We start from the raw sequence: 11,279 nt of genomic DNA on the forward strand, positions 1-11,279 counted from the left end.
AATAAATTTTAAAAAATAAAGTAGTCCCATTTTTTTAATGATTTCCTCTTTTATTATATATTTAATAAAAAATTATAAAAAACAAAAAACACAAGTATAATGCTAGGATCAAACATGAAAGACTATTGAAACGGTAAATGATAAAAAAAAAAAAACAAATCAACAATTTGATATCATCAAAAATTAAAAAATTACATTGCATTTTGCTAACCTTTTTGCTTTGAATTTTCTTGTGTCTTTATTTATTTATTTTTTACTTCTTCATTTGGTTTTTAATACTATTTGATTTTAGTATCCCATACTTTCACAGTTTCACTCTTCTTTCACATCTGTAATTATTTTGTTTTTTTTTTCTAATTTATTTATTTTGTACTCTCTCAATTATTGTTTATTCGATTATTTGTTGCATAAAAATTAATGAATATGAATAGCTGTTTTTTTTCCTAATTTATTTATTTTATACTCTCTCAATTATTGTTTATTCAATTATTTGTTGCATAAAAATTGATGAAAATTTTGTTAGAGATGTTTTTTAAAATATGTTAGATTGAAATTGTACAAGAACAATGTTTTTTATGGGATCTTTTCTGTTGACATGAATTAATTTTTTTAAAAAAGAATCTTATACTAACACTTCATGTACTAATATTCACTCTTACTAATAAAAATTAATATGCTTGGCCTGTTAAATATTTTTTAGTTTTTAATTAATAAATTAACATAAAAAACCCATATCTTATTTAAATATATATATATTATAATGTAACAGGATGAGAGTTCAAATTAAAAAAATAATCCTTTCAATTTATGTCATATAATTTTTAATTTTATTAATAAATATAATTTCTTAAAAAAAATTCTTTATTTTACATGTTATTTATAATTAATTTAACTGGATATAAAACAAAATAAGATTTCTATCTTGATTAAACTATATTAGATTAGATTTCATTACTTGGATTTATCTTTCTATTTAACCCATATCCAAATAAAGGACTCTTTTAAAATTTTAGAATAAAACCAATCCAAAATTAAACTCTAATTTAAATTAATTTATTTTTTTGTTATTTATAAAATCTTTCTCATCTAATAAATACACGTATTGTTTTGATAAAGTATCTGTATCACATAATATGGGTACTATACAATATAATACATTTTTTAAAATTTTATCTTATTAAATTATTAAAAACTTATTTTTTTAAAATGATAAGTTATTTTTATGAATCTTAATTTTTTAGATTTAAACTTTGAACAAAAAAATTCTAAAAAAATCGAATTTTAGGTTAAATGTTTTTTAATTTTTAATTAATAAATTAATATGAAAAACACATTCTTATTTAAAAATATATGTTATAATGGAACATGTTGAGAATTTAAATTAAAAAAAATAATCTTTTCAATTTATTTCATATAATTTTTAATTTTATTAATAAATATAAAATTTTAAAAAAATTTCTTTATTATATATATTATTTATAATTAATTTAACTAGATATAAAAAAATACAAATTCTATCTTGATTTAAGCAGATTAGATTTCATTACTTGATTTTATCTTTCAATTTTATCCCATATCCAAATAAAGGATCCTAGTAAAATTCTACAATATCAAACTTTGATTGAAATTAATTTATTTTTCTGTTATTTATAAAATCTTTCTCACCTTATAAATACAAAGGTTGATAACAAGGTTTTTTTATTCACTTAAACCAAAAGCCTTGTCACCATGAAAACCTTAGTAATTTTGTTGCTGCTGTCACTCACTTTGGTTATCACTGCTTTGCATGTAAATGCATCATCCGATGACGCATGGTCTAATGTCGAGAAACAGATAGAGAAACAGCGGTTGGACACCGGAGGCTTGAGCAGAGATAGTTTTCCGGAGGGTTTTGTGTTTGGGACGGCGGCATCGGCATATCAAGTTGAAGGAATGGCTAGCAAAGAGGGTAGAGGACCTAGTATATGGGATGTCTTTGTCAAAGTTCCAGGTTAAATGTTAAATGATAAGATTGTTTATCCTGTTCCTTTCTTCTTCTTTTTTGGTTTTTAATTTGAATAAGATTTTAAATGCTAATGCTAAAAGAAGAGATGTGATATATGCAACAGGAAATATTGTAAATAATGCTACAGGTGAAGTTTCTGTGGATCAGTATCATCGTTACAAGGTATGGCTTTTCCCCTTCCACCAATGCTAGCTAGCACTTTACTTTTACCTTGTAAGAAAAGCCAAGCAATCAGATCTAGCTTGGTATATGGACTGTCACCATGTTATGTCAGCCTCATCTCTGCATCACATGAGAGTTGGGACAACTCAAAAGATTCTAAGACCATTTGTCACTCTTCCTGTTTGCAGGAAGATGTTGATCTGATGCATAAGTTGAACTTCGATGCCTACAGATTTTCGATCTCATGGTCCAGAATTTTTCCAAGTACATACACCATCTACCATGTCTATATCAACTTTCCATTAAATTGATAACATTTTGTATACACATTCCAATTTTTGACTAATTGTTGCTCATATTTATTCGTTTATGTAGATGGGACAGGAAAGGTAAACAGGAAGGGAGTTGCCTACTACAATAGATTGATCGACTCCATGCTTGAGAAAGGTATATTAATTTCAATACTATATATAGACTACTGGTTGAGCATAACCGAAATTTATGTGTCCACCACTACGTTAGACTCAAAGGTTTTGTATTCTATCTGTAGTTTTGTAAACTGGATGAATAGTAACCTCTTACTATCTATATGTAGGAATTACTCCATATGCGAATTTGTACCACTACGATCTCCCACTTGCACTTCAGGAGAAATATGGAGGTTTGCTGGGTGACCAAGTTGTGTAAGTGGAGAGACAACCTCTTTTTGTCAAGTGAAAGAGGCCATCATCACTTCAGAAAATTGTCTAAACAGTTAAATAAATTTACAATGATTTGAAAAGCTGTTTGAATCTTGCAGGAAAGATTTTGCTGACTATGCAGATTTCTGTTTCAAGACATTTGGTGATAGAGTAAAGAATTGGATGACATTCAATGAACCAAGGGTGGTGGCTGCTCTTGGATTTGACAATGGAATCAATCCTCCTAATAGATGCTCAAAGCCATTTGGAAATTGTACTGCTGGAAACTCTGCAACCGAGCCTTATATTGCAGCACATAATTTGATCTTAAGTCATGCTGAAGCTGCTAAAAGATACCGCGAAAAATATCAGGTAGTGATCATTTTGAAGTTCTCAATTAATTGGTTCTCTTATCTATTGGTTCTTTGATAATTTAATACTTATCAGAATGATTTTCATTTGCTTCTTTCAGCCTAAACAGAAGGGAAGAATTGGAATCCTCCTGGACTTTGTTTGGTATGAACCTCTAACAAGAGGAAAGGCTGACAACTATGCAGCACAGAGAGCAAGAGACTTCCATGTTGGATGGTAAAATTCCTGAATATTTACTAAGAAATGCAACCTGTCTATATGTTTTTCTTGTCTTGTGAAGATTCAAACAGGACTCATGATAAAAGCAAAATGAATGAAACATTAAGACATCCAGAGCCCCAAAATAACCTGCCTATACTAATCTAAGGAGGGAATGTTTTTGTGAATTCTATTTTGCAGGTTCCTGCACCCCCTTGTATATGGAGAATATCCAAGAACAATGCAAGAAATTGTGGGAGAAAGGCTTCCGAAGTTCAGCAAAAGTGATGTCAAGACTGTGAAAAACTCCTTTGATTTTATTGGTATCAACCAATACACTTCTTACTACATGTATGACCCGCATCAGCCTAAGCCCAATGTGACTGGTTACCAACAGGATTGGAATGTTGGGTTTGCTCGTAAGTCCCTTGATCATCCCTTCCTATCTCTTTGACCCAAAATATGGACTACTTACCTGTTTGTGTTTGCAATCAACAGATGAACGTACGGGAAACCCAATTGGTCGTCGGGTAAATCTTTTAATCCTCTTGCAATCATCACCGACTTTGCCAAATTCTTTAATATTTGACTTGCAATATTAATGCACCAAAAAAAAACTGCAGGCTTACTCTCCATGGCTGTACGAAGTTCCATGGGGTATGTACAAAGCTGTAACATATATAAAAGAGCGTTATGGAAACCCCAATGTAATTCTAGCAGAAAATGGTAAGGCAGCAAAGACTCTACCAGCTTGGAAAGCTTTTATTAATTAATTAAGCAAGGTTTGAATCTGATTCTAATTTGTTGATCAATGGCAGGAATGGATGACCCTGGCAATGTCACGCTTCCTGACGCATTGTATGATAGAGAGAGAGTAAATTATTATAGAAGCTACTTAAAGGAATTGAAGAGAGCCGTGGATGATGGAGCCAATGTCACTGGCTACTTTGCTTGGTCATTGCTTGACAACTTTGAATGGCTTTCGGGGTACAGCTCTAGATTTGGCATAGTTTACGTTGATTTCAAAACTCTCAAGAGGTACCCAAAGATGTCAGCTCATTGGTTCAAACAAATGCTTGAGAGAAAGAAGCACTAGGATACACATATATAAGGTTATCTTGTTAGGTTTTTCAGGTCTTTTTCCATCTTCTTAATGCTTCTGTTTTTTTATCTTTTTCTATATCTTTATCTAAAACATTTAATATCTTTTAGAGCTTCTGTAATATTATAATATTATTCTGTGAGGCACGTTTTAATTTTGTGGAATTCCTTATTAACTGGTTAGATTAATTTTATACTTATATCTAACATCTTCAAGAGAAATATTTATGAAGAAATAGTATTCTCAAAACATAAAAACAAATAGTATTCAAGAATCACTGTTTCATGACTTACTTCGTTCATAGCTTAAAGTGCTTATTCCACAGTCAAAATAACAACACAGGGAAGCTATAAAATTTTAAATAATGTAAATTATCCTTGGTCAAAACATATAAAAATGTAAATTATTATTGATTTTTTCCACAATTAATATTTGGAGAATCGGAATATAAAATCTATAAGATTTATGATAGATAAAGGATATACATCATTTTAATTTAATGTTCAAATGATGAACTCAGGCAAGTCAATTTTTACTAAAAAAAAAAAGGAAAGAAAAAAAACCAAATTCAAGAGGAAATTAAAATTAGAAATGAGCTAGAATGGTAAAGACTACCAAATAAAATATGTATTTCTACCGTTACAAACCCAATGAGTAGTTGTAAAACATCTCAAAAATATGGATTGAATTGTCTAAAAATTAAAAAAAATTACATCACTCTTAATTACACAAATTAAGACTCTATTTGATTGATTCATTGATACTTCAAAATTTTTGTTTTTACAAATGATGAAATTGAAAACAAAAAAAAATAAAAAATAAATTATTCATCGGATCACTTAATTTTAAATTTTTTTTATTTTAGTTACTCAATTTTAAATAAAAACACTTGTAATAAAAATTAATCATTTAAAAATCTTAATTTAAATTTATAAAAATGAATGTAAAAATATAAAATTAAAATAAATATTGTTAAAATATTAATATAAATATGTAAGGGTTATCATGATAAATAATATTATAAAAAGTAAATATATTTTTATAAAAAAGCAGTTTTGATTTTTGTGGCTTCAACTTGGGTGAACTCTCACAAACTCTTCCTAGAGAGTGACTCATCCAACGTGATTAAATGGGTGCGTAAATCAAATGAGGTTTCATGGAGAAAGAGAAAAGAGGTTATACAAATTTCCCAACTGTTGGCAAAGGTGAAGGAGTGGGAGATCTCTCATACTCCACGTTCTGCTAATGGAGAGGCAGATGCCTTTAGCCAAAGGAGGGATAACAAGATTACAAGACTTGTTATTGGTCACCAGCCAAGGAGTTCAACAAAATTGCACAGAAGAGTAACCCAGCCGAGGAATCACAGAGACGCAGGTAGATTAGATGAGTGAATCAAGGGGGAATACGATATCTGTAATACTGTTCATGTACGGATAGGCTTCTTTGTTTTGATTTCGCTGGGCATGGGCAGGCTATGGTAACTCTGCATTTATTTTTTGCTCAATGCAAAGAGCTACAGGTTTGCAAGAACCTGTTTTCAGTGTTTTGTATATCCCACTAATTAATAAAAGTAGATACTTTTCAAATATATTTATATATTTTTTTAATAAAATTAACCATTTTCAAATATTATAATAAAAGATACTTATCATGAAAGTTATCTTAAAATCTTGACATTAATGTTGACTTAGGATATGAACTTTAAATGTTAATATTCTTTATTATTGAATAATTATAGTATTAATATTAAATGTTATTATTTTTTTATTTTTAAATTATAATATATTGAAATATTTAATAATAATGAGTTTAACCAAATTCCTTAGATATAATGTTAATATTAAAAGACACATGCTTAGACAGGGTCAGGGAAATTAAAGTATCGGAAACGATGCGAAATCAGGAAACGAAATAAGAGAGATTGGCTAATTGGAGAAAGAAAAATAGTCGGAAAAGGCGCTTCCGCCGCTAAGGCAGACTCTCTACCTCGGAGCCTGAGAGGCCAGAAAAGGAGACGAGTGAATAACTGAGGGTTAAGGGTTTTTTTTTTTTTTTTTGTTTTTGACGTGGATCGAGCAATTAATCAATAATAGATGGGGAATTTATTGGTGAAGAAACCCAAGATCACCGAAGTCGATCGAGCAATTCTCTCCCTCAAGACTCAGAGGCGCAAGCTGGGTCAATACCAACAACAGGTTTCCCTCTCTTTTTTCTCTTCTCATTTATTTCTTTGTAATTAAATATTACAGTGTTGGGTTTTTTTTTTTTTTGGTTGAATTTCTGTAATTTTACCTTTAGCTTCATTCTTTTTTTTTTTTTAATTTCTCCTCTTTGTTAGCTTGAGGCTGTTATAGAAGCTGAAAAGCAAGCTGCTAGAGACTTGATTCGTGAAAAGAGAAAGGATAGAGCTTTGTTAGCATTGAAGAAGAAGAAAGCCCAGGAAGAATTATTGAAGCAAGTTGACACGTGGCTTATTAATGTCGAGCAACAAGTAAGTGAAACTGAATTATCGTAGTATATTTGATAATTGATTTGTTTTCTGAAAATGTAGCTACCTTATTTAAATTCTTTCAATCGATCTCTCACTGTTGAATGCTATATTTTTTTATTAATAAATTGTATAATAGTTTGATCAGATATCCACTCAATCTTTTACAATGTCTTTATTTTAGAGCTAGCATCAACATATGGATCTGTTCTGTTGCCTTGCTTTTGGGTTTTTGTATTACTGTTAAAAAAATGCTGTAGATAGATTAAAACACAGATTTTTGTTTCAGTTGGCAGATATTGAACTAGCAAGCAAGCAAAAAGCAGTTTTTGAGAGTTTGAAATCAGGTAACAATGCAATTAAGGCAATACAAAGTGAGATCAACCTAGAGGATGTCCAAAAGTTAATGGATGACACCGAAGAGGCTAAGGCTTATCAAGATGTAAGTGTCATTTCAATTCTTACTTCTCTTGATTCCATTTAAGTCATAATGGGCTTTGCTCTTTTGCTTGATTCCTCACTCTAAAATTACTTATGTTCCTTGATGGAGATTTCTCTTGTTTGTTCTCTGTCCCACTCTGTTCTGCTTTTTCTTCTTCTTTGTTTGTCTGCAAGTATTTGTCTGCTTTACATAAAGCTGTTTATCATGCCATCAACTAGTTGCATGTAAATCGGGGCATGCCAAGCTAGGTTTAGGGTTTTGAAGTCTTGAGAACAGAAAAATTTAGACTTGCATTACCATGTTGTCACTAAGATGCAGTATTCAAGTCTGCACGGGGTTGCATTACGTACATCTGTCATTTTCAAAATGCTGTTTGTCAAATTTTTTCTCTTAGATATGTTTTGGTTTAATATTTTAGATGATATCCCTCTAAATATCGGTGAATGACATTGGTAATCTGAAAAGCCTATAAACATGTAATGCTTCTGCTTGTTAAACAATTATGCTATAAATGGAGAATAAGCCATGTGTTATCCTGTTTTGTAAGAATCACTTATATTTTCCTTTTTCTGTGATTATTTTGTCAATCCGGGTTTTTTGTTATCCATCAAAAGGTATCGCGTTTGTTAATTCTTAACTTGAACATTTCCTCTTCATTTGGGCTTGCAGCTTCTTCTCTATTCATTTTTTTTTTCTAAAAAAGAGCTGCCATATTTGTGATTTTGAAGGAAATCAATGCAATACTGGGAGAGAAATTATCAGCAGAAGATGAAGAGGAGATTTTGGCAGAATTTGAGACCTTGGAAACTCAGGTATTTGTTTCAGTTATAAGTGGCATAAAATTGCGTTTGAATGAGTAACAATCTATGGTTTGTTTGAACATTTAGGTGGTGCTCACAGAAGATCTTAATTTTTACAATTAATTAAACAAAACTTATAGGAGTATTAATTCATGAATTTTTCCACAAATATGCAAAAAATGGCCCTAGGCTTTGTAATACTAAAATCCTTTAGATCTAGGGGTTAAAAGTCACTAGAGTCATTTTATAAGAAATGTATAAATTAACACTAAAACTTTTATGACTTGCAACAGTTACCTAAATTATTTTATCATTTTCCTCTCCAATGCTTTTACCCTCTTTGATATGGGAAGGAAACCAGACAAACATAAGAGAAATTAGAGAGGGAGGAATAGAGGTGAAATACACCAAAAGGTTGGTCTTCTGGTTTCCAGTGCTGGGAAATATAGAGAACAATCTGTTCTGTTCATAGATCCTAAAGTGAAAGTAGTCATTAAAAGTAATACTAGCATTCAAGTTGCGAAAGACCTTAGAAGTAAATATCCTAGCCCTTGAAATAAATCCAATTTCAACCATGCTATACAACTTAAAGAAAATAAACGGAAAAGACATAAATACCCCTTAATGGAACCTACTTATTTGAAAAATAGAATGAGCAATGTTGTGCTACATTACTTCTACAATAGCACGACCTACACACACACACACACACACGTTTTTATGTAACACATACAATTTTTACTATCGCATCACATCTGAGGTGAAAAAAACTCAGCTGCAACAATACCTTTTCAGACTAAACCTCTAGTAATTAAATTTTTAGCTTGCCTGCACATTTCTGCTTTATTTGCTGGTGGCATCCAGAACCTGCTAGATTGGAAAAGCTGCTCTGGGTATTAAATAAATAGAATGTCTTATACCCTTCATTGGTGGCAACCTGTCTTACAATTCTTCACTTTCTGCATTCTCAAAATCATCAAGCAACTTTTTAATTTTCACTTGATGAGTATCTTTATCAGCCTGTACAATTCTTCCAAACAACACATGAATCATACCTAATTCCTTTCATGGATGCTATGTGAGCTCCTAATTGTCCCTTTGAGGAGTTATTATTACGGCCACTGCATCCATGTTGATAAAAATTATGCCAGACCTCATCTTTGTAGACATTACCTATATTAAATTGCAGTAAATGTTTTGAACTAATAAGAATTTCATCATCATCTTTGGAGTCCTTGAAATCTTGCAAGGATGGGGATGTTTCTCCTCTTCAATTTTTATGGACTATGTTTGCAACACTATCATTTTGAAAAAATGCTGTCTTAAACCTTGGGGCTAGTTAAGATTCACTACACAACCAGACCTTAACCTTTAATAAATAATAAATCGATTTCTTCGTTTAGAGCTTTATCATGTTTGTCATGTGAATTCCAAAAAGTGATCTTCGTTACTTTTACCCTCTGGTTAGTGTACATGACTAGACGTTACAAAAGCTTGTCCAACTTAGACGGCTTGTCCACTGATCTCTAATCCAATTTGACAAAACTTGAATTTATTGACAAGTTAATGCCCCAAACATTAAAGTGACCCTATTGATGGCGGATGGAAAGAAGCATTTGAAGGATTGAATTTTCTAGGTCTTTTTTTTGTTATTTGTTATATTTTATCAAGTTAACTGTAATTTTTATAGTAGTTAGGATATTTTAGAATATTTAGGTTATTCTATATTAATTAGTATAAAAGGGATTGCCAATGCTGTCTTTAGGGGCTGTGGACTTCTGTGATATGTAACTTTTTTATTCTCATTTTTGTGCTTACTAATAAATAAAGAGTAGGATGGCTTTTGCTTTATATAAATTTTTCTCTTTCCCTTTGGCCCATTTGAGTTTTGTTTATATCATGATAGTTTTATGATTATTGCTCAGAGATAAATCTAGTATGAGATTATATGTTGAACCATGAGACCTTATGTCTTTGGTTATGTTAAGCTTGGCTTATTTCTTCCTTTTGATTTGATTATTTATGTAAAAGAAGGGATTTTTTGGTGGTTTATAAGCATGTGAACGCCATTTGTTTAGTGCGTCATTCGGGATTTAATTTTGTTTCATAGCATATGACATTGTTCCCTCAACCATCTTTCTGAATGTCAAACTGTATCTTTGGTTTAGATGGCTGTTCAACATATGCCGGAAGTGCCTACCACAGCACCATCTGAAGAACAAAATTTGGATCTTCCTAATGTGCCAACCAAGAAACCAGTTGCTTCCAATGCTGCTAGAGATGATGATGAAATTGCTTCAGCTGAAGTTTCCACCAAAAGAAGAGGTTTCTGCCTCTCTCTCTCTTTCTTTCTACACATTCATGCACCGACACAAGCACTCTCTTTCACTCTCTCACACTCACTTCCAAAGTGCCCATGCTTTCACACACATCACACATGCATGCACTCCCTACTTGATTGAGACTTTCAAACGCCTGACAGTTTTTGAAAATGCAGTTATGGAGGAACCATTGCCTGCATGATTAAGAAAACGATGTGGCTGTTTCATGAGCAGCCTGCCATTATTAATGAACAGCTCCCAGCTGCCTGATTCACGTCTTTTCATTTGGTTCTTTCTATAATTGTCTATGTGATGGGTTGAGTTTGGTGGTAAATTATTTCCATGTCAGTTTGTACAGATCTGTATAAATACCTGTTTGATCATATAATGCTTATTGAAATTGCTTATTTTCTGCCCATGTAAATCTTTAGTGTAGTGCTCGCCATGAGTCCTGCTCACAGATGGCACATTAATTTCTTGGATGCACTGAATGTGCTTCATCTATCTGGATAAGGTTTGAACTGTTAAGCTAGTGTAAATGCCACATTGCATCGTTCACGTATAAGCGTGGGAAGTGGACTCCTTGCTGACAAGAATTTCTCATTTCTGGATGCTGTTAACAGCATTTTCCTGTTCATATATTATTAATGAGTAGTGATTAGATTCTACTGGTGTAATAATTGCTCCAAATTACTTCTATTCTTTGGTG

At 31.5% G+C, this 11,279-nt stretch overlaps 2 protein-coding genes and 1 pseudogene across 3 annotated transcripts; all 3 read left to right on the forward strand.

Annotated features, from left to right (window-relative positions):
* Positions 1-1,725: 1,725 nt before the first annotated feature.
* On the forward strand, positions 1,726-3,497 carry LOC18611915 (beta-glucosidase 44-like; annotated as a pseudogene). The gene is made up of 7 exons (XR_016024152.1): positions 1,726-1,990; positions 2,109-2,167; positions 2,356-2,431; positions 2,543-2,614; positions 2,763-2,850; positions 2,967-3,219; positions 3,320-3,497. The product of XR_016024152.1 is annotated as a beta-glucosidase 44-like (transcript).
* A 146-nt stretch (positions 3,498-3,643) lies between these two features.
* On the forward strand, positions 3,644-4,544 carry LOC148764495 (beta-glucosidase 44-like). The gene is made up of 4 exons (XM_088809350.1): positions 3,644-3,836; positions 3,916-3,947; positions 4,041-4,143; positions 4,236-4,544. The coding sequence occupies exons 1-4, from the start codon at positions 3,659-3,661 to the stop codon at positions 4,511-4,513; spliced, it is 591 nt and encodes a 196-aa protein (XP_088665476.1). The 5' UTR covers positions 3,644-3,658; the 3' UTR covers positions 4,514-4,544.
* A 1,787-nt stretch (positions 4,545-6,331) lies between these two features.
* Positions 6,332-10,977, forward strand: LOC18611916 (vacuolar protein sorting-associated protein 20 homolog 1-like). The gene is made up of 6 exons (XM_018120901.2): positions 6,332-6,714; positions 6,858-7,010; positions 7,297-7,449; positions 8,178-8,261; positions 10,418-10,574; positions 10,747-10,977. The coding sequence occupies exons 1-6, from the start codon at positions 6,613-6,615 to the stop codon at positions 10,770-10,772; spliced, it is 675 nt and encodes a 224-aa protein (XP_017976390.1). The 5' UTR covers positions 6,332-6,612; the 3' UTR covers positions 10,773-10,977.
* The last annotated feature ends 302 nt before the right edge of the window (positions 10,978-11,279 follow it).

This window comes from Theobroma cacao, chromosome 1 (assembly GCF_053813885.1).
Source record: "Theobroma cacao isolate CCN51 chromosome 1, ASM5381388v1, whole genome shotgun sequence".
Classification (NCBI taxonomy): domain Eukaryota; kingdom Viridiplantae; phylum Streptophyta; class Magnoliopsida; order Malvales; family Malvaceae; genus Theobroma; species Theobroma cacao.

Coding starts and splice junctions, on each gene's coding strand:
- LOC18611916 (XM_018120901.2), top strand. CDS start 6,613: ATGGGGAATTTATTGGTGAAGAAACCCAAGATCACCGAAGTCGATCGA. Junction 7,450..8,177: donor AGGCTAAGGCTTATCAAGAT/GTAAGTGTCATT, acceptor GTGATTTTGAAG/GAAATCAATGCAATACTGGG. Junction 8,262..10,417: donor TTGAGACCTTGGAAACTCAG/GTATTTGTTTCA, acceptor TCTTTGGTTTAG/ATGGCTGTTCAACATATGCC.
- LOC148764495 (XM_088809350.1), top strand. CDS start 3,659: ATGCAAGAAATTGTGGGAGAAAGGCTTCCGAAGTTCAGCAAAAGTGAT. Junction 3,837..3,915: donor TTGGAATGTTGGGTTTGCTC/GTAAGTCCCTTG, acceptor TGCAATCAACAG/ATGAACGTACGGGAAACCCA. Junction 4,144..4,235: donor TGTAATTCTAGCAGAAAATG/GTAAGGCAGCAA, acceptor GATCAATGGCAG/GAATGGATGACCCTGGCAAT.